At 39.0% G+C, this 27240-nt stretch overlaps 1 protein-coding gene across 2 annotated transcripts; it reads left to right on the top strand.

The window, feature by feature from the left end:
- The first annotated feature begins 595 nt into the window (after positions 1-595).
- ZNF383 (zinc finger protein 383) lies at positions 596-25249 on the top strand. 2 transcript variants are annotated; one of them, XM_088028471.1, is made up of 5 exons: positions 596-918; positions 13629-13685; positions 18277-18403; positions 18711-18806; positions 23202-25249. In XM_088028471.1, exons 2-5 carry the CDS (start codon positions 13677-13679, stop codon positions 24395-24397), a joined length of 1428 nt encoding a protein of 475 aa, XP_087884597.1. In that variant the 5' UTR covers positions 596-918; positions 13629-13676; the 3' UTR covers positions 24398-25249. The 2 variants fall into 2 exon arrangements, with proteins under 2 accessions (XP_087884597.1, XP_087884598.1); XM_088028472.1 differs by having other exon boundaries at positions 596-959.
- The last annotated feature ends 1991 nt before the right edge of the window (positions 25250-27240 follow it).

Genomic DNA, 27240 nt, shown 5'->3' with positions numbered 1-27240 from the left:
CAGTAGGTTATGTGAAAATTAATAAGGAGAAACCTCATTAAAGTAGAGTCAGGAGGCTAGAAGAGGGTCTGTCAGTTATAAGAAGAATTGTCAATTAAGGACCCTCAACAGGAAAGAATGTAAATTACAGGCCCAAGGGGAAAGATGTACATTGTATCACCTACAAGAAACTGACTACCCCTGCAGTTTGGCAATGATAAACCATTATCACCCTGGTTTTCTCCAACGGATTTTCCTTCAAAACAACTTCCCAACTTCCTCCTTCTTTTCCACGAAAGAGTTGTCCCTCTCCTTTGTTTGCTGGACTTGCTTACCATTTTGGCAGAACATTCTCCTCCTGAATTGCAATTCTGTTATTCCCAACAACCCATTTTGGTGGTAAAGTAATTGACACTTTTATTTTTAAGGTTAAAAGATACAAGTTCTAAAAGAATCTTGGGTGAGGCTCCATTCTTCAGTGTGGGCAAGCTTAGCGCAGTCAACCAAGACAAGCTACATGGGAGGTAGCTTCACCCTTTCCACCTCTAGACTACATTTCCCAGAAGTTCTTGCGGCTCTAATCAACTTCCGTGAGAACGCGGCAACCTTTTTCTATTTCTTGGGAAACATGTGGCTCCCAGGCACTGGCAGGGCCCATGGAGGAACCGTATCTCCAGGATGTGTGGGCTGTCTCCTGTGGGAACCCGACTCGGAGACTGCATTTGGAGGTAGAAGATCCCCTGCAGCGATCTGGAGAGGGGGAGCAGGGATATCGGCTTGGCCCAGGTTTATGCGCGGGCAGTAAAGCGAAGCGCCAGGCGCCATCTTGTCTGAGCCGACCTGCTTCCGGACTACACTTCCCAGAGGCCTCCGGAGGAACAGGGCCGCTCCTTCACTCGCCTGCCCGATTCTCGGCCTCCCGGCAAGGGGAACTACAAGGTGAGCGGCCTAAGTGTTGGGGGCTCGACCAGGCTGCGCAGGTGCGTCCGTGGGTTGGGGAGGAGCAGCCTGAAGGGGTGGTCTGGGCGGGTCTGGACTCAACGGCGCGTGTGAGTTCGTGGGACTGGGGGAAGGGACAAGAGGAACAGGATTCCATGTGTGCGGCTGTGACCTTATGTGACTGTACGGCGCTCTGTGTAGGGGTGTGATTGTCCCTGGGGTGGGTGTGTCATTGCGACTGACCATGCGCGGACCTCTGTTTACAGGTGTGGCTGGATGTCCCTGTTGTAGGTGTGCGGTTCTGACTGTGCGTCTCTGTGTGTGTCAGGTGTGACTGTCCCCACGGCGGGTCTGTGAGTGTGTGCGTTCCTTTTGTGTGACATTGTGTGTAGGAGGTGGGGAGTGTACAGAGTCTGATTATGCGGCCATGACTGTTATCTGAGGAGTGTGTGTGTGTTTGTGGTTGCGGTTGTGTTAGCAACCTAAGCCTTTGTGAGGACGTGTGAGTGGGAACACGTAACTTTTTGTGGAACCGTGTGTGCAGTTGGAGGGTGCCAGTAAGCATTGCCAGGGTGGCAGTGTGTGTTGTCCCAGTAGTTGTCTGAGATCAAGACAAGATTTTGGTTTTGGACAGCAGAGACTTCTCCCCTTCTGACATGCTCCGACAGGAATATTGTGAACAGCCTAGACTCCATCCCTCCTCTCCATGGGTGGTAGGTATGAGTCCAGACCTACTACTGCTCTGGTCAGTCTAAGCCACAAGAAAGGCCTGGCATCTCATGATTCCTTTCTCCTTCCTCAGCTCTGCTCTTCTCAGATAGGTCCCCAGAAGAAGGAGGAGGAATGGCTGTTGAGGAAGCCAAATAGAAGGTGTGAGGGGGTTTCCTTTTTAAGCTTTTCTTCTTCTGGATGGCCTCGTGTATAACACAGATTCATCTATGTGACCTGGACAAATTTCCATTAAAGAAAATGATGGGAAGCTTTAGGGGTGGGCACACAAATCCCAACATTTCCCCTCATTTCCTTCGACATAGTGTTCACATACTAATTTAGAAAATAGCTCAATTTCTCCAATGTATTAAGCTTTTGCTTCTTTTTAAACACACACACATAGACACGTACACATGATTATTTTAAATAATTTGGAAAATGGGAAGTTACAGAGAGCAAAAGTAAACTACCACGCTGATATAACCATTGTCAATATATTGATTGATTTCCTTCTAACACATTTCCTGTGTACATACAGTATACATTATTTTCAAGATCAGAATCTCATAGCATTTATCATTTCAAATTTTTATATTTTCACTAAAATTTATAGCTATGATATAATTAGTTTTTCCTTGGTTAAAAATTCCTGAATATTACATACATACACAAAGTGTTTAAAATATAGACATAGAGTTTAAGAATTATAAAGGGAACCTCTATATGACAAAAACTTGTTTCAGCCCTCCAGAAGCCTCTGTTCTACCTGCCCTGAGAATAAACCTACACTCTTCACCTCTTTAGGTAACCCTAATTCTGACTTTGGTGATAATGTATTTTCTTGTTGGTGTTTAAAAAAAACAAACCAAACAGTTTATTGTATATCTACACATCCCTAAATAATATAGTTTAGTTTTGTCTTTTTAACTATATAGAAATGAAATTGTGCTGGGTAATGTTGTTTTGAGTCTTTTTTTTTTTTTCCACACAATATTGTATGTCTTAGGCTTATCCTTATTGTTATAAACCACAGTTATATATTTGGACATTGGTTGTTTCTTCTTTTGGGCTCACTTGAAAGGGCTGCTCTAAACATGTTTTTATGAGTACTCTGGTGCACATATGCATGCTTTCCTAGGGTATAAACATGCAAATCAATTGCCAGACCATAGGATATGTGTGTATCTTCAAATTTCCTAGATAATGCTGAACTGGTTTTCAATATGGTTGTAACAGTTAAATTCTTACCAGCAGTTTATCAACATATCATCTGTATTCTAATACTTCATCACTTGGTATTTTAATTTTTTTATTTGCTGATACAGATATATCATTGTATTTTAAAGTATAACATACATTCAAAAGTACAGAAATCAAAATATATGACTTGATGCATTTTTTAAAATGAGCATATTCATTTAACCAGATCTCAAATCAGATTAGGAAATAGAACATTACCCGCATTCTAGAAGCCTAGTTCTTGTCCCATCCATTCACTACTCACCTCTCCCAGAGATAATCATCACTCTGTCTTCTACAGCCATAGATTAATTTTGTCTGTTCTGGAATTTCGTATAAATAGTATCACACAATTTGTGCTTGGCTTTTTTTAACATTGTATTTCACAGGTAATAATATAATATGTAATAATATTATGTAGTATGAATATGCAGGATTCATCCATGTTGCATCATGTTGTTGTGGATCATTCATTATTATTGCCGTTTAAAATTCCATTCTATGGGGCGCCTGGGTGGCTCAGTTGGTTGAGCGACTGCCTTCAGCTTGGGTCATGATCCTGGAGTCCCGGGATCGAGTCCTGCATCAGGCTCCCTGCTCAGCGGGGAGTCTGCTTCTCCCTCTGACCCTCCCCCCTCTCATGCTCTCTCTTTCATTCTCTCTCTCAAATAAATAAATGAATAAAATCTTTAAAAAAATAAAATTCCATTGTATGACTATAACAAAATTTATTTATCCATTCCATCATTGATTGGCATTTGAGTTGTTCTCAAGATTTCAGATTGGGGCTATTATGGAAAAGGCTACTCTGAACATTCTTCATGTCTTTTGGTGCACATATAAATGCATTCTGTTGGGTATACCCCTAGGAGTGAAATACTTATGTTGTAGGTTATGCATATATTCAGCATTAATATACACTGGTAGTTTTCCTAAATGATTCTATCAATTTACATTCCTACTTAATTGTATGAGAACAGACTTTAGAACAGAAGCTTTGCCAGGAAGAGCAACAATTTATAATAAAAAGGTTAGTCCACCAATAAGATATTATAGTCCTAAATGTACATACTTTTGTAAAATGTTTCAAATTTTAAGCAGAATTAAAAGATGTAGTGGACAAAACACAATCATAGTAGGGGATTTTTAGCATTTTTTTCACTTTTCACAGCACTTTTCACTGATAGAACAATCAGTGTATGTCCACTAAAGCTATATAATATTAGAACAGTATAATTGACAAACTTGACGTAAGTGTCATATGTGGAAAAGTGTACCTTACGACTACGGTATATATTATTTTCAGATGCTTATGAGACTTTATCCATATTAATCACATGCTGGACCATAAAGGAATCTCAATAAATTTTAAAAGACTGAAATAATGTTTTCTGACCACACTGGAATTCAGCCAGATGTCAATAACAAAAAGATGCCTAGAAATGTCCTTAATATTTGGGATTTAAGCAATGAATTTATAAATAACCGGTGACTCAAAGAAGAAATTGCAATGGAAATTAGAAAAATTTTTAACTATATGATAATAAAAATATATCAAAATGTGTGGCGTTGCTAAAGCTGAACCTGAGGAAAATATATAGCTGTGAATGCATAAGCTAGTAAAGAAGAATGTTGAAAAATTAATGATCTATGTATTCATCTCAAGATGTTTTTTTAAAAGATTATTTATTTGAGAGCGCAAGAGAACGGGGGGAGGAGCAGAGGGAGAGGGACAAGCAGACTCCAACTGAGTGCGGAGCCTGACATGGGGCCTGATCTCATGACGCTGAGACCATGACCTGAGCCGAAACCCGTAGTCATGTGCTTAACCGACTGAGCCACCCAGGTGCCCCCATTTCAAGAAGTTAAGACAAAGTGTACTAAATTAAATCCAAAAAGAGCAAAAAAATGGGAAATAATAATAGAGCTCAAATAAAAATTTATATATTTTGAAATATAAAATTAATGTACAACAGAGAAAATGAACAAAGCCAAAAATTTAGTTTTGGGAATAAAACTGATAAACCTCTAGGAAAATATAAAGAAAAAAAGGAGATAAGACACAGATTACCAAGTCAGATATGAGAAAGGCTGAGTTCTCACTTAACTCTTGGTTGGTCCCTGGGACTTGGTTGCATATTATACGGTCATTAGAACCTGAGCTGGTGGTCATTATGCTGAGTCCCTTTTTATATGTCATCAGACATGTAAATTTATGTTTTTAATGTAGATTTTTATTTTTGTAACTCAGTTTCTTCATTGGATGTGATGTGTGCTTAAGGTTGCACGATACGCAATGTCATCACAACTCATCATCCTGTCATAATATATTGAGCTAGGCTAGGCGTTTCTTAAAAAAACCTAAATCTTCCTAATATCACTAATTATTAGGGGTTTAATTTTGTTAATAAAATGTTCATTTCATAGGTAATGGATTGAGTATGCAGTGAGCTCTCACTTGGGACATTCAGCTTATTTATTATTTTATCATACCCTGTTTCTACTTGGATTTTTGTGTGCTCACTTGTGCCAACTAACTGTGATGCCCTTTCTGTCTGGGGTTATTGTGTGAGGCCACAGGTGTCCTTCCTGGTTTTGGTACAGTTTTTCCTATTTCTGAGGCTAACTGGCTTTTTCAAAGTTCCTTGAGTTTATATTTTTCAGATTGTACAAGTAGAAACAAGCACTTATACTAGAAATATAAATAATAAGACAAGAAAAAAAACTACACATATAATCACTCACTAATTATAGCCAGTAAAATATTGTATATTTTTATTCACCCTTTTTTGTGAACTTTATATTTTTCTCTCACGTGTTATTATGGATTTAAAGAATTTTTCAGTGTTTTAATTACCTTATGGTTGCAATGGACTCCATCATAGTACAAGGAGGAGCCGCAGAAGAAGTATTCATAATATACTGTTGCATGTTTCACTAAACGGCCAGTGAGGGCCCCTATTCGGAGACTTTTTTTTTTTTAACTTATTAAGTAATCTCGGGATACCTGGGTGGCTCAGTCTGTTAAACATCTGCCTTCGGCTCAGGTCATAATCCCAGGGTCCTGGGATTGAGTCCGCCATTGAGCTCCTTGCTCAGCGGGGAGCCTGCCTCTCCCTCTGCCTGCCCCTTCCCCTGCTTGTGCTCTCTCTCTACACCCAACGTGGGGCTCAAATTCCCCACTCCGAGATGAAGAATCAAGTGCTCTACCAACTGAGCCAGCCAGGCACCCCTTAGGAGGCTCTTAAAAGGGATCCTTTCAACACAACACCTGACACTTTTGAGAGCATCATCTTTTGGCAACTGCAGCAGCAGAACGTTCCAGATTTTTTTAAGCATGGAGTCAGCTATTATTCAAGAACCCTCTTTCCTTTTCTTTGATCTTTTCCTCACTTCTCTTTCCTTTTTGGAATTGAATAAAAGACCAAATACTGAGGACTCTTTTATACCTGAGAGTTTATGTTGAGCAAATGTGCTGCTATTGTTGGACTACTTTAAGTGGTGCCAGAGCTCAAAAGTTTTCTTTTTAAGATTTAGTTAGTGTTCACATTGATCTTTCTTTTTTTTTCTTCTTATGGTAAGTCATTTTTTCAACCTTCAAAATTTTCTCATACCTTGAAAGATTATTGGGGTCAAGGGGCTAGCAATTAATTGAGGAAGTAATTAAATCTGACAGTAAACATTTATTAAGGGATAGTGAGCAAAATTTGCTTTTTAAAAATGATCAAACGAGACTTAAACTTTAAATTTGGGTGGGCACCTTTTTCCTCAGGAAAGGGGCTGTGGGCATGACAGGTACATGCCACTGTTAAATGTTAGCTTCATTATACAGTGACTCAACACTGCAGGGGTACCTCTGACTTCATAAGGCTATTAGCTTTCCTTATGACTCTATTTACCTAAAAATTAGCGGGCACAAGAGTAGGAGAGTTAGAATATAGATAGCATTTTTTCAAGATTAGCACACAGTGTTTTGAGCAGGCTTACTCTGGGTTAAAGTAATCTGGGTGGCGTGGATGAAAAAGTGAACTGAAAGTCTGGAGTTTCATCAAGACGATCAGGATGAGCATGAATGTCCCCAGTTTTATTGGGCCTAAGCCCTTTCTGTCTTAATTACCTACATCATCCCTTCTCCTGGCCAAAACCATTCAAAGATGTGCTGGTTCTCCTTTCCCATTAACCATTGACAATGTTTATTCCACTCAATTTCCTTGTCCTTAATAGGAAATAAGAGTTACTGCCTCTTCCCACATGAATGGGAATGCCTTTGGGAAAATAATGGACAGTAGTGGAAATTACATTAGAAAAGAATTCTAAAGAATTGAGTTCTTAAAAACTAATTTCACTCAGCATCATTAGTCATAAGGAAAATGTAAATCAAAACCACAATGACATACCACTTCCTATCTAGTAGGATGCTTATGATAAAAAAGAGATAATAACAAGATGAAGATTTTGACAAATTGCTGGTGGGATGCAACATGGTTCAGCCCCTTTAGAAAACAGTTTAGCAGTTCCTCAAAATGTTAAACAGAGTTGCCATATGGCTTAGCAGTTCCATTTCTAGGTATATACTGAAGGGAACTGAAAAGGTATATTCACACAAAAACTTGTCCATGAATGTTCATAGGAGCATTATTCACAATGGTAAGCCAAAAAGTGGAAATAATCTAAATGTCTTTCAACTGATGAATGGGTAAACAAAATGTGATCTATCCATACAATGGAATATTATTATTCAGCAATAAAAGGAAATGAAATACTGATAACATGCCACAACATGGATATACCTTGAAAACGTGCTAAATGAAAAAATCTAGTCACAAAAGGCCACATATCCTATGATTCCATTTATATGAAATGTTAGACAAGTCCATAGAGGAAGAACATAGATTCATGTCTGCTTAGGGCTGAGGGAGGAAGGGGAAAAGGAGATTGACTGTTAATGGGCTTTCTTTTGGGGGAAAGAAAATTCTAGAATTAGATCATGGTGATACAGTAAAAAACATAGAATTTATATATTTTAAATGATTGACTTATATAATATGTGAGGTATTTTTCAATAAAGCTATTCAAACAAAAATCAAAGCTAACCTAATATTAGTGGAGCAGAGTCTAGATAAAACCATATTGGCCGGGGCGCCTGGGTGACTCAGATGGTTAAGCGTCTGCCTTCGGCTCAGGTCATGATCCAGGATCCTGGGATCAGCCCCACATCGGGCTCCCTGCTCAGCGGGAAGCCTGCTTCTCCCTCTCCCTCTGCCTCTCCCCCTGCTCATGCTCTCTCTCTGTCTCAAATGAATAAATAATAAAAAAAAAATCTTAAAAAAAACCATATTGGCCATGACCTGATAATTACTTCTTTTAAAAATTTTATTTATTTGAGACTGAGAGAGTGAGCGAGAGACAGCGAGAACAGAAATGGGTAGGGGCAGAGGGAGAGGGAGAAGTAGACTCCCCTGCAGAGCAGGGAGCCTGATGCAGGGCTCTATGCCAGGACCCTGCCGGAAGGCAGATGCTTAACAGACTGAGCCACCTAACCTGATAATTATTGAAGTTAGTTAGTAGGTACATGGAGGATTTTCATAGTATTTAAACTCTACTCTTGTGTGTGTTTGGAGATTTCTATATTGAAAGGTTAAAAAAAAAAAAAAAGCAAAACTAACCTAATGCCTAATGGTGAAATACCAGAAGCATTCACCATAAAATCAGGGAGAAGGCACTATCAGCAGTGTTATTTAACCTTTTTTCCCCCCTAAGTCCTTTAGAAAACCAGTACTCCATAGGGAACAACTGGAAAACAACTGCTTTATTTTTTCCCCATAACTTCTACCAAGCTTCTCTGGGCCAGTTAATTTCCTGCCTATGGATAAGTGTTTCAGTCACAGTTGGAAAATAAACAGTCCTCTGGTTTCTTTCAGTCACAAAATCAGCCTCATTTTAGTAATGAGAATGTCTGTTTCACTGTACTAATCGATGCCATAAACTTTTGTTTTAAAAGTTTGACCTCCTGGCTCCTTGAGCTAGAAGCTTCCAGTGAGAAAGCTTGATGATTGCTTCTTTTTTTCCTTCTCCTAACCTCTGTTCCACTAGACAACTTGAAGTGGGGAGCAGCAAAAAGAGAGGGGAAGAAAAATCTTAATTGTAGGGACGCTGGATCTCTCTTGCCTTGGGGCATGTTCACAACTACTAAGGAGAGGGCTGCTTACAGTTCCTACATTCAGGCTTTGGGCATCAGTCCTCCACAGAGCTCTTCTCTAGAGCTGGAAATACTTTTGGTAGGCTTAGAATAAAACCAGACCCAGGCCAGCTCCTACTATGGGGCCCATCATAGCTACTTCGAAGAGGGACTGTGGCCCCAGTCTCTGTGCTTTCTAAACTCTGGAACACAAGGCAAATTTTCCCAAGACCTCCCATCACATTCTACTTGGAACCCTTGTGGCACTGGGGTCCCTCTTTTCTGTCCCTGTGAGGCAGGAGGACTACAGAGCATACCAGTGCTTTCCAAAAGTAGCTCTTTCTCTCAAAAACAGCCTCCTCTCATACACTCTCCAATCTCTGAAACACCTTTAGAATAGATGTTGAATGGATCCAAGGGCACAAAATCAGTTTGCAGCCAGCTCCTTTTGCACGATACACAAGATGGCCAGGGTTCTCGGGGTACCTGGGTGGCTCAGTTGGTTAAGCATCAGGGTCCTGGGGTCGAGCCCCGTTTCGGGCTCCCTGCTCAGCGGGGAGTCTGCTTCTCCTGCTCCATCTGCCCTTCCCCTCCACTTGTGTTCTCTCTCTCTCTCAAATAAAATCTTAAAAAAAAAAAAAAATAGCCAGTGTTCTTGCTGTGGAATGCAGAGTTTTGTGGCCCCTGTTCTCTTGCTCTTCTTCAGGACTTCTCCTAAACTAAGAATGAGAGAGACATAGTTTAACATCCTGTTATAGACTGAAAACTATTACAAATAGAAGAGAATTTAAAAGGTACACAGTCAGTATCCAGAAGTCAATAGAATTTTGTTTATTTAAAACAAAAATAGATGAAAGATGCATTGGGGAAAAGTGTAATAACAATTTTAAGTAAACAATAATATAAAACACATTTACATATAAATATATACTTAAAATATAATTATGTTTATGTTAATTTTCTGTGTAACATAATTATATCATATGCATATTAATTATTGTAATTTATAAATATAATTAATAGCCACAAAAATAGTATAAGATACCTAGGAATAATCTAAAAAAGAGATGAGCATGATACACATGAGGAAAACTTTCAGTATCCTGAAGGACAGAAACATTGATTTGAATAAATAGAAAGGTATTCTGTGTTATAGGAAAGCAAGACTCAACATCATAAAGGTGTCAGAACTCCTTAAGTTAATGTATGCATTTTATGTAGCCTCAAGAAAAATACCGATATATTTTTTAAACAATTTATGCTCATATGGGAAAGTAAGTCAGAATATCAGGAAACTTGAAAAAGATGAGTAATGAGGGGTTATTTATTTATTTATTTTTAATCTAGACAGTCTGGCTTCAGAGCCAGAAACTTTTTTTTTTTAAAGACTTTATGTTTTTAGAGCAGTTTTAGGTTTACAGCAAAATCAAGAGGAAGGTACAGAGATTTCCCACATATACCCACAGCCTCCCTGTTCATTATCAACATCCCCCACCAGGTACATTTGGTACACTTCTTTTTGGTAAAAGTTTTATTTTTTTTAAGATTTTATATATTTGAGAGAGAGAGAGCGAGAGAGCGTGTAAGTGGGGGTGGGGAGGGCAGACGGAGAGGGGGAAGCAGACTCCGTGCTGAGCAAGAAACCTGACTTGGGGCTGGATCCCAGGACCCTGGGGATTATGACCTGAGCTGAGGGCAGACACTTAACTGACCGAGCCACCCAGGCGCCCCCATTTGGTACACTTGATGAACCTATACTGACACCTCATGATCATCCAGAGTTCACAGTTTAGATGTTTATTCTTGTTCATTCTGTCGGTTAGGACAAATGTAAAATGGCATGTATCCATCATTATAGTATCATACAAAGTAGTTTCAGTGCCTCCAAAATCCTCTGTGTTCTATTTATTCATCCTTCTCCAAACCCCTGGCAACCACTCTTTTTATTGTCTTCAGAGTTTTGCTTTTTCCAGATTATTATATAGTTTGAGTCATACAGTATGTAGCCTTTTCATATTGACTTCTTTTACTTAGTAATATGCATCTAAGCTTCCTTTATATCTTTTTATGGCTCCATAGCTCACTTCTGTTTATCACTGAATGACATTCTATTTTCTGGATGTACTACAGTTTATTTAACCATTAACCTACTAAAGGTTCCAAGTTTTGGGAATTAGGAATAAAGCTTCTGTGCAAGTCTTTGTGTGGACATAATTTTTCTGCTCTTTTGAGTAAATACTAAGAAGTATGATTGCTGGATCATATAAAAGTATGTTTAGTTTTTTGGGGTTTTTTTTTTAAGATTTTATTTATTTGAGAGAGAGACAACACAGAAAGAGAGGGAGAAGTAGGGAGCCGACGCTTAACAGACTGAGACACCCAGGCGCCCCAAGTATGTTTAGTTTTGTTAGAAACTGTCAAGCTGTCTTCCAAAGTGGCTGTACCATTTTGCATTCCCACCAGCAATGAACAAGAGATCTTGTTGCTCCTCACCAGCATTTCCTGTTGTCAGTGTTCTGGCTTTGGCCATTCTAATAGGTATGTGATGGAAACGGCCTTTTATTAAGACATATTTTTAAATTATAAGATATATTTTTGACATATTTTTATTTTTATTTTTTTAAAGATTTTATTTATTTAATTGACAGAGAGAGAGAGGGAACACAAGCAGGGGGAGTGGGAGAGGGAGAAGCAGGCTTCCCACCGAGCAGGGAGCCCGATGCGGGGCTCGATCCCAGGACCGTGGGATCATGACCTGAGCCGAAGGCAGTCGCTTAACCAACTGAGCCACCCAGGTGCCCCTTGACATATTTTTAAATTATATATAAAAAATAAATTACAATAAATAGAGTGTGATGCTGGCCAAAGAATAAAGATGGATCACTGAACCAAAATAGAACCACAGTAAATCCAAATATGTATCATCTGTTATAATGGTTTGGCATTTAAACCAATGCTGTAGTCACCTGCGGTAAGGCTCACGCACCCCCCCCCCCCGATTTCAACATATCTGAAGTAGGTAATATCTTACACAGTTTTTATCTTTCTTAGTGGCATATAAAATAATAGTGCATTTTAAGTGAGATATATTCACATGTGACTTTGGTACACTTGGGTAGTCAGCCTCCTATGAGAGAAATTAAGTAGGATTCCTAACTCATAAATTATACTGAAACAAAATTATAACATAATTTTATACTATAGTGTTTTGTTAAATAATATTCTACCAAAATAAAATAATAATTGATTAAAGACCTACATGTGACAAAGCATTAAACAGAGAAATTTTTTTTAAAGATTTTATTTATTTATTTGACAGAGAGAGATATAGCAAGAGAGGGAACACAAGCAGGGGGAGTGGGAGAGGGAGAAGCAGGCTTCCCACCGAGCAGGGAGCCCGATGCGGGGCTCGATCCCAGGACTCTGGGATCATGACCTGAGCTGAAGGCAGACGCTTAACGACTGAGCCACCCAGTCACCCCTAAACAGAGAAATTTATATAAATATGGATAGGTAAGAAAAATCTTCTTAGCCCAAAGCTATAAAAGTTGACACTTTGTTTTGCATGGCAAAAACATATTAGCAAAGTTATTATTTTTTTTTTTAAAGAAAAACAGAGCTATAGGGTAAGAATGAGGCGTGTGGGGGCACCTGGGTGGCTCAGTTGGTTAAGTGACTGCCTTCGGCTCAGGTCATGATCCTGGAGTCCTGGGATCGAGTCCCACATCAGGCTCCCTGCTTAGCAGGGAGTCTGCTTCTCCCTCTGACCCTCCCCCCTCTTTTTTTTTTTTAAGATTTTATTTATTTATTCATGAGAGACAGAGAGAGAGAGAGAAGCAGAGGGAGAAGGAGGCTCCCAAAGAGCAGGGAGCCCGATGCGGGACTCGATCCCAGGACTCTGGGATCATGACCTGAGCCGAAGGCAGATGCTTAACCATCTGAGCCACCCAGGCGCCCCAACCCTACCCCCTCTTGTGCTCTCTCTCTCTCTCGCTCTCTCTCTCTCAAATAAATAAATAAAATCTTTGGGGGAAAAAAAAAGAATGAGGAGTGTGTCTGTGTAAGGCTGAGGTAAGGAGTTCTGCGGGGATGGGAGTTGACAGACTGTCTTGGGCTTGGGAAGTGAGAAGACTTCATTAGGGAAGTCTTAGTCCTTCTGATCAGAGCATACTGGGTTCCTGGACCAAGGGTACCATTTGGGTGAATTTGCCTGAGGACCTGAGTGAGGGCTGCAGAGGAGGATCTCCTCAGGCAGGTCAAAGAAGCTCTGTCTTGGGTTTACTGAAGTGGGACAAGGTCTGGCCTGAATCACTTGGATGAGGCAAGAACCTGGGTTAATCAGATGAAGGAGAGGGAATCTGAGTTTGTATTCCTTTGAATCTACCAGCCAGGATCCATTTTACTATAGCTAAAGCCTGGGGCTTCTGGGGTTGAAGAAGTAGAATTCATCCCGTCCTCCCACTGACCACAGTTACATCATAAGACCCAGGGGGGTCAACTGAAAGTTGTAAAGCCAATGTGGTTTCTAGAGCATTTCTTTGCTTCCCCAGTCCTGCTTTCTCAGAATACTATCCTTTCTCAGGAAAACAGCCCCAAGGAGGACTGATCCTCTCCTGCAATACTGAAAGCCATGGCCCAGGTGAGTTGATGCTTTTTCTTACCTTCCTGACATTTAGTTTCAAATTAAAAAAAAAATTTTTTTTAATGGTCATTTGAGTATTTGTTTTCCTACTCCTGACATCTTTGGCTATCAGGTTTCCCCTTCAGGATCCTTGGACTCCTTTTCCCCTCAGTCTAACCAGATAATCCTTTACCATTCTTAAGTGCCCTTTTTTTTTTGACCCAGCATTAATATTTTCACCTGGCATCTCTTTTCTCAGCCCTCTCCCAAGAGCTGTGATGGAAAGGAAATGAGAGTAGATTTGTAGAATGAACTTATGCTTTCCAGACGGTGATTTGATGAGGTGGAGATGCGTAAGTTGCTTAGTTGGGAGCAAACATGGGTATGTTCTACAGATGGGTATTGACCAGTGAGATAGTATAGGAAGTGATGTTGGTAGTTCCAAATGTTAGACCGTTGCAAGACCTCCTGGTTTATGAGCTCGGAAGATTGTGGGCTCAGTAGCTGATCCCGACAGATCTCTGTGACTTTTAGGGCATCCATGAACGAAGTTCAGTTTGAAGTTGGACAGGAAGTGTGGGTCATGAGGAATTTCCATAGGAATCACCAGTTTTCTTTATCTCAGAAATAAAGATAATCCCTGAAGGGAGATACCTGCATCTCTTTTAGCTGATTACAATAGAATATATCCATTATTTTAATTAATATTCCTATATTGCTGTTTCTTGATTAACCAAATTTTTAGACATTTTGTAGTTATTTTTTTGCAAGGTATGTGTGGATTTGGATTTGCTATTATCACACTCTACTCCTTTTCCCACAACAGAGTTATATCACAATTTTGTTTAAATCAGTGCAATTCATATGAGTAGAGCCTTGTAGATATTCTATTCTCTACCAACCCCCTTTAAAAAAACTTTATAATAATAAATTTCAGACATAGGGAAGTAGAGGAGTTATGAACCACCATATACTCACCATTCAGCTTCAAATCCGAGTCAGTCTTGTTTCATTTATACTGATACCTGTTTCTTCCTTGCACACTACCCTACCCTCACTTCTACACACAGGGTTATTTTGAAGCAAATACAAATTGGTATGTATTTCTAAAAGACAAGGATTATTTTTGGAAACAACCATTATGCCATTATTGCCTCTAGAAAAGTTAGAAATAATTTGTTAATATCATCAATATCAAGCCAGTGTTCAAATTTTGAATTCTTTAATTGTTTATTTGGATTAGAATCCAAATAAGGACTGTGCACTGCAGTTCATTGAAGTCTTTTGAGTCTCTTATTTTTCAGGTACCCCTTCCATCTGTTTTCTTTCTGTGTATGTTTTTGTTAGAAAAGAAAAAAAGTAGTTCATTTGTCCACTGTTTGGATTTTGCTGATTGCATCTCTGTGGCATCATTTAACTGTTTCCTGAAAATTGGTAGTTAAGTCTAGATGCTTGATCAGATTCAGTTGAGATTTTTTTTTTTGTCGTGAATATGTCACACATGGTGATATGTGATTCCATCAGGAGGCACATTATATCTGGTACTCTTTCTTTTTGTAATGTTATCCATCATTGGTGATTACTGTCTAGATTAGAGGTTGCAGAATGATATTTTAATTCTGTCATTCCTCCTTCATAGATTAGATGAAATACTCTTTGTTTGTTATTTTTATTTTTTTAAGATTTGATTTATTTGAGAGAGAGGGAGTGCTAGGGAGAGAGGCAGAGGGAGAGGGAGAAGCAGACTCCCCGCTGAGCAGGGAGCCCGATGTGGTGGGGCTCCATCCCAGGACCCTGGGATCATGACCTGAGTCAAAGGCAGACGCCTAATGGACAGCCACCCAGGCGCCCCTGAAATACTCTTTATAAAGTAAAACTTCTCATCAACTGTTTGGTTACCCTGAAAGATAGTCTGTCTAGGAAAGAATATTTGAATAATGAGTTGGTTTCTTAGAATCCTAAAAGGGTGACCAGTAGTATTTTATTCATTGCTGTTAGGAGCTCATGATTTAAACATTTTTTTGTCTATAGGTCCATTATACTGGATCCTCAAATTACACCATTTTTAGCCAATGAAAGGCTCTTCAAGTTGGTGCCTGGGTCCATGTAACATGATTCTAACAGTTTTTGATAGCTCCCTTGCTTTCTGATATAACAGAATGTTCAGTCTTATCCTGGCATTTCTGACTCAATCCTGAAATCATCTCTTTCCCCAAAAGATCTTGGTTCCTTTTATTTGAATATAATACTTAGGGACTACAATCTAGACACTAGGGGTGCTTATTTCTACTGGATGAATTATTATTTGTAGACCTTTTCAATAGGTAAAGTCAGGAACTTGTTTGTTTTCAATCTAAAATAAACTGATTAACCTTTTTGTTCTAGTTAACATACAATGTTATATTCGTTTCAGGTGTACAATATAGTGATTCAACAATTCCATATATTACTCAGTGCTCATCGAGATAAGTGTGCTCTTAATCCCCTTCATTTATTTCACCCATCCCCCCGACCACCTCCACTCTGGTAACCATCTGTTTCTCTATAGTTAAGAGTCTCTTTTTTTTTTTGGGTTTGTCTCTCTCTCTCTCTTTTTCCTTTGTTGGTTTGTTTTATTTTTTAAATTTGACATATGAGTGAAATTATATGGTATTTGTCTTTCTCTGACTTACTTATTTTGCTTAGCATTATACTCTCTAGATCCATCCATGTTGTTGCAGTGGCAAGATTTCATTCTTTTTATGGCTGAATAATATTCCATTGTCTGTATAAATACCACATCTTTATCCATTCACCTATCAGTGGACACTTAGGTTGCTTCTATAATTTGGGTATTGTAAATAATGCTGCTATATAAGCATAGGGGTACATGTATCCCTTTGAATTAGTATTCAGTAATGCAATTACTGGATCATAGGGTAGTTGTATTTTTAATTTTTTGAGGAACTTCCAAACTGTCTTCCACAGTGGCTGCACCGGTTTGCATTCCCACCAAGTGCAAGAACGTTCCTTGTTCTCCACATCCTCACCAACACCTGTTGTTTCTTGTGTTGTTCATTTTAGCCATTCTGACAGGTGTGAGGTGATATCTCATTGTGGTTTTGATTTGCATTTCCCTGATGATGAGTGATGTTGAACATCTTTTCTTGTGTCTGTTGGCCATCTGTATGTCTTCCTTGGAGGAATGTTCATGTTCATGTCTTTTGCCCATTTTTTAATTGGATTATTTGTTTTTGGGTGTTGAGTTGTATCAGTCCTTTATATATTTTGGAGACTAACCCTTTATCAGATATGTCATTTGTAAATATCTTCTCCCATTCAGTAGGTTGCCTTTTAATTTTGTTGATCGTTTCCTTTGCTGTGCAGAAACTTTTTATTTTGACATAGTCCCAATAGTTTATTTTTTCTTTTATTTCCCTGGTCTCAGGAGACATATCTAGAAAGATGATGTTATAGCCAATGTCAGAGAAGTTACTGCCTGTGATCTCTCCTAGGATTTTGATGGTTTTAGGTCTCACATTTAGGTCTTTAATTCATTTTGAATTTGTTTTTGTGTATCATGTAGGAAAGTGGTCCAGTTTCATTCTTCTGCAAGTAGCTGTTGAGTCTTCCCAACACCATTTATTGAAGAGACTATCTTTTCCCCATTGTATATTCTTTACTCTTTGTCAAAGATTAATTGGCCACATAATTGTGGGTTTATTTCTGGGCTTTCTGTTCTGTTCCGTTGATCTATGTGTCTATTTTTGTGTCCGTTCCATATTGTTTTATTACAGCTTTATAATTTAACTTGAAGTCTGGAATTGTGATACCTCCAGTTTTTTTTTCCTTTTCAAGATTGCTTTGGCTATTCTGAGCGTTTTGTGGTTCCATACAAACTTTAGGAATGTTTATTTTAGTTCTGTGAAAAATACTGTTGGTATTTTGATAGGGATTACATTAAATCTGTAGATTGCTTTGGATACTGTAGACATTTTTTTTAAAGATTTTATTTATGTATTTAACAGAGAGACAGCGAGAGAGGGAACACAAGCAGGGGGAATGGGAGAGGGAGAAGCAGGCCTCCCACTGAGCAGAGAGCCCGATGCAGGGCTTGATCCCAGGACCCTGGGATCATGACCTGAGCCGGAGGCAGCCACTTAACGACTGAGCCACCCAGGCGCCCCTGGATACTATAGACATTTTAACAGTATTTGTTCTTCCAGTCCATGAGCATGGAATGTCTCCATTTATTTATGTTGTCTGCAATTTCTTTCATCAGTGTTTTATAGTTTCCAGAGCATGGGTCTTTCACATCTTTGGTTAAGTTTATTCATAGATTTTAAGATTTTATTTTTGGGTGTAACCTCTATACCCAACATAGGGCTCAAACTTAAAACCCCGAGATCAAGGGTCCCCACATGCTCTACCAACTGAGCCAGCCAGGCGCCCTCTAGATATGTTATTATAAAATAAACTAATTACTCTTGCATCTATTTTTAAGATCCAAAGGTACTGATTCTGAGTGATACCAATAAGTCACTCATTTGCTTTACCCCATAATACAAGTGCCATAGTCTCTGAATTATTTCTTTTATTATACAAGTAATACATATGTTTATTGTTTCAGGGATCAATGGTGTTCAGTGATGTGTCTATAGACTTCTCACAGGAGGAGTGGGAGTGCCTGGACCCTGGTCAGAGGGACTTGTACAGAGATGTGATGTTGGAGAACTATAGCAATCTGCTGTCAATGGGTAAGGGCTTCTATACCAGTAATTTAGAGTTCTTCTCTGGAATGATTCTTCCACAGTGAATTTCCCAGCTGCTTTTCAAGTTACCGGCTGAATTTCTGCTCCCTATTCCCAAATAAGTGGTTTGAGCTGCAATGAAAAGGAAGAGTTGGAAATGGGCAACTCCAGTGACTGTGGCAGAAGCTTCGTCCTCTTTCTTTGGCTGTTCCTGTAGTGGCATCTCCTCTTTTGTCATCAAGGGACTGGATCTGATTTCTGGATCTGGTTTACCCACCGCATAACCATGTCCCATATCTTTTCTTGTGAGCAGGACTTTACATTCCTAAGCCTCAAGTTATCTCCTTATTGGAACAAGGAAAAGAGCCCTGGATGGTTGGCAGAGAGCTGACAAGAGGCCTGTGTTCAGGTGAGTGAGAAATGATTGGTCAGGAGCAAGGCACTACAGGTAAACTCAGCACCTTTGAGATGTTATCTAGGCTTGTTGGAAAAACCAAGTCCTCTTAGCATGAGTTTACAAATGACCTGTTTCATTCCTTCTCTCACTTACTACTCTTTCTGCTACTCTTCTCCAGCAACCCTCATAATTTCAAGTAGGGTGAGCCCTTCACTTCCCCTCCAATAAAACTCTTTTACCCGTATTTTAGATTCAGTTCCTAGTTGGCTTTTCTTCCTCTTCAATGTTTTCTGTGTGTGCATGCATGCGTGTGTATGCACAGCCCCTCCTCCAAGTACTGGTCTTCATCAATATTACTTGCCAGTGACTTGTTTAACCAGTTTGTTGTGCATTATTTCTTTACCCAGTGTTTTTCATTTACTGATTTGTGCAAGAGAGCCTGCCAGGTGCTGTCATTTGCTAATCATGTCACCTATTAAGAACTTGGGAGTCAGGGGTGCCTGGGTGGCTCAGTAATTAAGCGTCTACCTTCGGCTCAGGTCATGATCCCAAGGTCCTGGGATCGAGCCCAGCATCAGGCTCCCTGCTCCGTGGGGAGTCTGCTTCTCCCTCTCCCACTCCCCCTGCTTGTGTTCCTTCTCTCGCTTTGTCTCTCTCTGTCAAATGAATAAATAAAATCTTAAAAAAAACAAACAAACTTGGAAGTCAAAAAGTAGTGCTAAAATATATCCATGAATAATTTCTACAAAGTAGAATCTAGTAAAGAGAATCAGGGGGCTTAGCAGAAAGTCAGTGGCTAAATATGCAGAAGTGGAAAATCCATACTGAATAAATAGTTGGGAGTCTTGCAAGTGATTGCAGTCACCTCCTATGATGATAATGTTGGGGAAAATGAAAAGGCCTATAATGGAAAGGAAGAGGTGTCAGAGGAGGCGAGATTTAGGATAAAGTGTTTACCTTATCCTGAATGCTCCAGAAGAGCATTACTGTATAGTAAGTATTGGTCCCAGTGGGGCCAATGCTGGGAGTACAGCATTGAATAAAACATTCAGAGTTTTGCTCTTCTGGAGCCTGTGTTCTAGAAGGTGAGAGAGAAAAAAAGATATGTTTATAATGTCAGATGGTGGTAAGTGGTGTGAAGGGAGGTTAGAGAAGGCCTCTTTGATGAGGTGATAATTTAACCAAAACCTGAAGGAAGCGAGGGAACAAGTGTTGTAAATATCTGGTAGAAGAGATTCAGGCAGAAGGAAAAGGAAGAACAAAGTCCCTGAATTAGGGGCTTTTTGGCATCTACCACTGTGATTGGAACAGAAGAAGCAAAGAAGGACTTGTAGGAAAGGAGATCAGCAAAGTAGCAGGATGTATGTGTGTTTGTGTGTTTGTGTGCTAGGTGCACGTGAGAGGTGGGGTGTGCCTGCAGATGACTTGGGGTCTTGTGGGCCTTGGTATGGGCTTTGAATTCTATTCTGAATGAGATGATTTGAGCGGAAGAGTGACATCATGTTTTTAAGGAGGTTGCTAATTTTGGATTCTTTTGAATAAAATTTAGGGAGTCTTTGAGCTTGAAAGAGAAGAACAAAATACTTTATATTTAACTAACCTCGAATTGAAAATTGCATATCTTCCTACTGTAGTGTATGGAACAAACCATAGCAGTATTGTATAGTTCCTGTGACTTTGACATGGATGGAAATCACAGATATTTTCATATCATCTTACTGTTAATGTAGACATATTAAAAAATTATTTGTGCTCATCAATATTTCAGAATTGCTATAGTACTAGGTTCAGTATTAGGTCTTACTATTTAATGTATTAAGAAAACTCCAGGGTGCCTGGGTGGCTCAGTCAGTTGTGTCTGCCTTCAGCTCAGGTCATGAATCCAGGGTCCTGGGATCGAGGCCCACATCGGGCTCCCCACTCAGTGAAGGCTGCTTCTCCCTCTCCCTTTGCCCCCCCCCCACTTGTGCATGCTCTCTCTCTCTCTCAAATAAATAAATAAAATCTTAAAAAAAAAAAAAGAAAAGAAAACTCCAGGTGGAGGGAAGAACCCCTGCGAAAGCCCTTCTAGGAGGGGAAAGGTTGGTGTGTTTGAAGAACTGAAAGAAAGGGAGGGTTACTGGGCTGGTGAGCAAGCAAGCGTGGAGTGTGAGTCAGGATTGGAGATCAGTTGGTCTTTGCCAGTGAGTGTGAGGAGTTTCGTTTTGAGCAGTGGAAGGCCAGGCCACATTAATTTTGGCTGCTGAATAGATTAAAGAGTGTGAGAACTTGGTGGGGAGATGGGCCTGAGATGATTCTGGTTTGGAAGAGAGGCCATTGGCAGTGGACATAGAAGTGGATAGTTTTAAAAGTTACTTAGGAGCTTAACTCTATGGAAATTGCTGAAATATCCTATGGGGAGAGGAGAAAAAAGATTATGCTGGAAAGAATTTCTTGTTTCTGGCTTGAGTTGTTCCAGTAGGCTCCATTTTGATGTCTTCAAACCATTTAATTTGCCTAAAATCCCCATTTTTGGTAAGAAATTCTTTCGTAATAATAGCTATCAAATACTGAACACTTGACTCAAAGACATTTACAGGCATTATTCCTTTCCCTCCCAGGAATCATGAGGTAAAGATGATCTCCCTTTTGCAGATGAGGAAATGGGGACTTAGGTTAAATAATTGCCCAGGAACATATAGTGAGTAACTGTGAGTTGGAATTCCACTCTTATCAGCTTGCTTCCACTTGTCATTTTTCCATGACAGTACTTTCCACCGTGTCTTATTTTCTTCCTGTTTGCCTTAAACGTTAGCTGCCTCCTTTTCAGCCACTGCAGTGGTACATGAGTAAGTCTCTTCTCCCAAGATCAGCATCACAAAATTCCAAGGCAAACAGTATTTTTACTGAATCACCAGAACAGAACATATTCTGAGTCTTCCCTATCTACTGCTCACATCAATTTAGTTCAATACCTTAGACTGACTCCAGGCTCTGCCCCTTTGTGGCTAGCCCTCTGTAATCTCTTTCAAATTTTGGCCAATCTATCCTTACTTTGGAACCTCTTCAGTTTTCATCACAACTGGGAGTGCTGCAGTTCTGATCCTAACTGCCCAGAGTTAGCATAGACCCTACGGATTAATAGCAGAGCTGTACACAAGACTGCCCTCGCTTTATTTTATTTTACTTTTTTAAAGATTTTATGTATTTATTTGAGAGAGAGAGAGAGAGCAAGCACGAGTGGGGGAGAGGGAGAAGCAGACTCCCCACTGAGCTCGATCCCAGGACCCTGGGATCATGACCTGAGTCGAAGGCAGACGCTTCACCGACTGAGCCCCGCAGGCGCCCCTGCTCTCACTTTTAGATGCCAGCTGCAAGTCTCAGAGTTCTTAGACACTTAAACTTCTGAGCAACTGGCTATAAATTTGGGGATTTTCACAGCTCCTGCAAGGTTAATAATTTGCTAGAATGATTCACAGAACTCTAGAAAGCTTTATACTTATAATTGCAGTTTTACTCTGAAGGATACATTTTAGGGCAAGGTCTAGTAAGCTTCCCGATACAGAGGTTCCACGCCATCTCCCTGTGGAATCAAAGTGTGTCACCTACCTGGCACATCAAGTATGTTCACCAACCAGAAAGGTCCACTGAGCTTTGGTGTACAGAGTTTTTATTGGGATTTACTCACACTGGCATGATTGAGTGAGTCATTGGCCACTCAATCTCTGGCTCTTCTCTCCTCCCCAGAAGGCCAGTAGCTGAAGGTCCCAACCCTCTAATAACATGCTAGGTCTTTCTGGTGACCAGTCCCCCATCCTGCAGCTATCTAGGGATCTGCCGTGAGTCACCTCATTGGCCTAGCAAAAAACACTCCTATCACTCAGGAAGTTCCAAGGGTTTTTGAAGCTCTGTGTTAGAAACCAAGGACAAAGACCAAATTTATTCTTTATCATACTACAGAGCCCAGAAATCTTCCCCTATGTGCATTTGTTCCTCTCCAGAAACCTTTAATGGAGGTCAGCAAATTATCCACTTTTTGTGATACGTATAGTATGATGGTTTCTTACGTGTTCATACATGCATGCTTGTATAGATGTATATAGGACTTGTCATCTTTTCATATGCCCAGGTAGTGTATATTTATCTTCCTTTCCTTATGATTCTGAGCCACATCAATATTTGAGAATCATTGTGGTTTCCTTTTTCTGTAGTCTCCTCCCTCACATTTTGCATTATATCTCATTAATTTCAGTGCAGTTTTGGGGTCTATCTTCAGGTTAAACAGATATACTTGAGAACTATATGTCACTTACCACCAGATACTCTTTTCACTTTAATTTTTCCATTTCTATTATAAAAGTTTAAGTTTTCATAAATGGGTGGTGGGAGTGGGGTGGTAAGAATATTTAACATTTCATTTTCTTTCAGATCTGGAATCAATGTGTGAAACCAAGTTACTGTCTCTGAAGAAGGAAGTTTATGAAATAGAATCTTGCCAGAGGGAGATAATGGGGCTTACAAAGCATGGCCTTGAGTACTCCCGTTTTAGAGACATTGTGGAATATAGAAACCACTTTGAAAAACAACTGGGATATCAAAGTGGGCATTTCAGCCAAGAAATACTCACTCATGAATATATGCCCACATTTATTCAACAGACATTCTTTACTCTACAGCAAATAATTAATAATGAAGAGAAACCCTATGAATGTAAGAAATGTGGAAAGGTCTTTAGTCAGAATTCACAGTTTATTCAACATCAGAGAATTCATATTGGTGAAAAATCTTATGAATGTAAGGAGTGTGGGAAATTCTTTAGTTGTGGCTCCCATGTTACTCGACATCTGAAAATTCATACTGGTGAAAAACCATTTGAATGTAAGGAATGTGGCAAGGCTTTCAGTTGTAGCTCATACCTTTCTCAGCATCAGAGAATTCATACTGGTAAGAAGCCCTATGAATGTAAGGAATGTGGGAAGGCCTTTAGCTATTGCTCAAATCTTATTGACCATCAGAGAATTCACACTGGTGAGAAACCCTATGAATGTAAAGTATGTGGGAAAGCCTTTACTAAGAGCTCACAACTTTTTCAACATGTGAGAATTCATACTGGTGAGAAACCCTATGAATGTAAAGAATGTGGCAAAGCTTTTACTCAGAGCTCAAAGCTTGTTCAGCATCAGAGAATTCATACTGGTGAAAAACCGTATGAGTGCAAGGAATGTGGCAAAGCCTTTAGTAGTGGCTCAGCGCTTACTAATCATCAGAGAATTCACACTGGGGAGAAACCCTATGATTGTAAGGAATGTGGGAAAGCTTTTACTCAGAGCTCACAACTTCGTCAACATCAGAGAATTCATGCTGGTGAGAAACCCTTTGAATGTCTTGAATGTGGGAAGGCCTTTACTCAGAACTCACAACTTTTTCAACATCAGAGAATACATACAGATGAAAAACCGTATGAATGTAGTGAATGTGGAAAGGCCTTTAATAAATGTTCAAACCTTACACGACATCTGAGAATTCACACTGGTGAAAAGCCCTATAACTGTAAGGAATGCGGGAAGGCATTTAGTAGTGGCTCAGATCTCATTCGTCATCAGGGAATTCATACTGATGAGTAATAAAAGTTAAAGCACCTGTTACCTTCCTAATATTTTAAACAAAAAAAATTCACGTTTGATAGTTACACTTTCACTAGTTTTTGTTTTTAAATTTTATTTTATATTTCTTTTTAATTCAAATGTTTTTCACTCTAAGTTATGAATTAAGATTCTAAATTGACATTACCCATCCCTGTTCCCCAATCTTGTACTAAGGGCAGTTCAGTAATTCTTTTCTTGCCTATTATTTCATTCTACCTTCTTGGTGAGACATTATATTCTTGTTTATATTTGCTTGTATTTTTTTCTTCTCTGATCTATGTATTTGTGCTTACACCAATATCACACTGTTTAAAATTGTGAGATTTTGTAGTTTCTAATTGTAGAGTTATAACCTTGTTTTTGAAGTCAGTATTAATCTTGTGTTTCGTTTCACAAATTTGTATTTTCTTACACAAAACAGAAAATCAGAAAACCAGCAATTATGATTAACAGTAATCATAGCAACTATCAATGACTACTCGTAAGTTGATAGAGCAAACCTCCCAGACTTTATTTTTAAAGTCATGGTATGCATGCATGTTATCCCTTCACCTGTTTTGGTCATGCCAAAAAATATGGTTGCCATTTCAATAAATATAGATTTTTAAAATGAATTATATATACTTAATGACTTTTCAAAATGACTTTATTACTCATGTTCTGTTTGCATCTAAACATTTGCAGTTATGAAATATGCCCCGAATACTATGACCCCAAATTTATCTTTGAATGTTTGTTTCTTTCTTTTAAAACATCTATTTATTGCTGAAATTATACACATTTTCTCCCTTTAAACTGTTTTGTTCCTTTTTATCCACCCCCCTCTCATACTAGAGAGATAATGAACCACTATTATCAAAGTGTTGTTTATCCTTCTAGTTTTGTTTTGTTTTTACTTTTTACTTTTATATGTTAGTGGCAATTTATTTCTTACATATTATTAAGATAATCATGCTGTATGTATTTGTTTGTTGTGAGGATTCAATGAATTAATAAATGTAAAGTGCTTAGAACTATTCCTAGTAAATATTTACTATACCTAGTAAATGTTTAGTAAAAGTTGTCCACTATTATCATTGGTACTCATTTTCATAGTTATCTTCATTATTATTCATGGAAAGGATTTTTTTTTTAAGTTTATTTAAGTAATCTCTGTACCCAATGTGGGGCTTGAACTCATGACCCTGAAATCAAGAGACACACACTCTTCCGACTGAGCCAGCCAGGTGCTCCTATTTGTGGAAAGGATTTTAGCCATGTTGCTTACCTTTGTCTAAATCAAAGAATTCCTAATGAAAAAAAAGAGAGAAATGAACGTAATTAGTATAGGAAAGCTTTTTTTTTAAGATTTTTATTTTATTTGAGAGAGAGAGCACAAGCAGGGTGAGGGGCAGAGGGAGAAGCAGGCTCCCCGCTGAGCAGGGACCCCCCCCGATGTGGGGCTCAATCCTGGGACTCCAGGATCATGACCTGAGCCAAAGGCAACCTTTTTTAACCGACTGAGCCACCCAGGCGCCCCTAGGAAAGCTTTTCTCATCACTCATTATCCAGCATGGAATTTTAAAAGGAAGAAAAAGAATTTGTGAATAGTCTTTCTTCAGACTTCATCTTCTATGCTTGCACCAAAGATTAATGCCAGTCTGAAACCCTGTGCATATAATGATGAGTAGTTGAAATCACAGCTGTCAAAAAACAGGAAGAGATAAGGATATTTTTCCTAATAATTAGTTCCTCCTCCCCCCCCCAAAAAAAACAGAAAACATACAGGCCACAGTGTTTGACCAGAATGGAGAAAACAGTAACAATAGAATAGCCATCAAATATTTGAATTTTAACTCTGTGCTCCCTATTGATTAACATGGGTCAGGGAACTAAGTCCTTGATACACATATTATTTAAGTGTGAATGAAAATGAACACAATTGAAAAACCTGTGAATGGCAGGTTGTATTGGAAATTGTATAAACCAGTTTGCATGTATATATTAAAATACTAGACAGGTCATTAATAAACTCAATATGGAACTCAATGAGCTTAAATAAACAAAAATAAGCCTAAAATGTGGGTAGAGAAAGTCATTCTTATACAGAAATAAATGAAATAAGTAAACAAACTAAAATAGAAAATTTGATTATTTGACAGAAATAACAGTAGACACACCTTAGTCATTTGTGTGGGGAAGTAAGGATGATAGATGAATAGGATTGTGAAATTGAAACAACTACATATTTAATTAAAAGGACTTTGTCTTTTTGGTTAATGACAGTGTTCTGAGATTTGTGGTGTAGTTGGCACAACTTTGTGAATATGTACTAAAAACCACTGAAGAGTATACTTTAAAAGGGTGAATATAATAGTATATGAATTTTATCACAATTAAAAAACAAAAGTACTATAGGTATTTTTATCCATATCTGAAAGTCTGGACAAAGTATGAGATTTTTATTTTATTTTATTTACTTATTTATTTGACAGAGAGAGAGAGAGAGAGGGACACAGCGAGAGAGGGAACACAAGCGGGGGGAGTGGGAGAGGGAGAAGCAGGCTTCCCACGGAGCAGGGAGCCCGATGCGGGGCTCGATCCCAGGACTCTGGGATCATGACCTGAGCCGAAGGCAGACGCTTAACCATCTGAGCCACCCAGGCTCCCCAGAATTTCAACTTTGATTGCAATTAGAACAATATACTCTAGACGAATATGAAAAACATTCACTGCCATGACTGCAAGAAAAACCTTGACAATATAAAAATCCTACTTTTATATGGGACCATCTAAGAGTGGTGGAGACAAAGAAGCATTGAACTGAATTTCTGTTGGGAATA

Source organism: Eumetopias jubatus, unplaced genomic scaffold (assembly GCF_037043125.1).
Source record: "Eumetopias jubatus isolate StellerSeaLion01/CBP00866 unplaced genomic scaffold, mEumJub1_p1.0 scaffold_10, whole genome shotgun sequence".
Classification (NCBI taxonomy): domain Eukaryota; kingdom Metazoa; phylum Chordata; class Mammalia; order Carnivora; family Otariidae; genus Eumetopias; species Eumetopias jubatus.
This window is presented reverse-complemented; position numbering and strand designations above follow the sequence as displayed.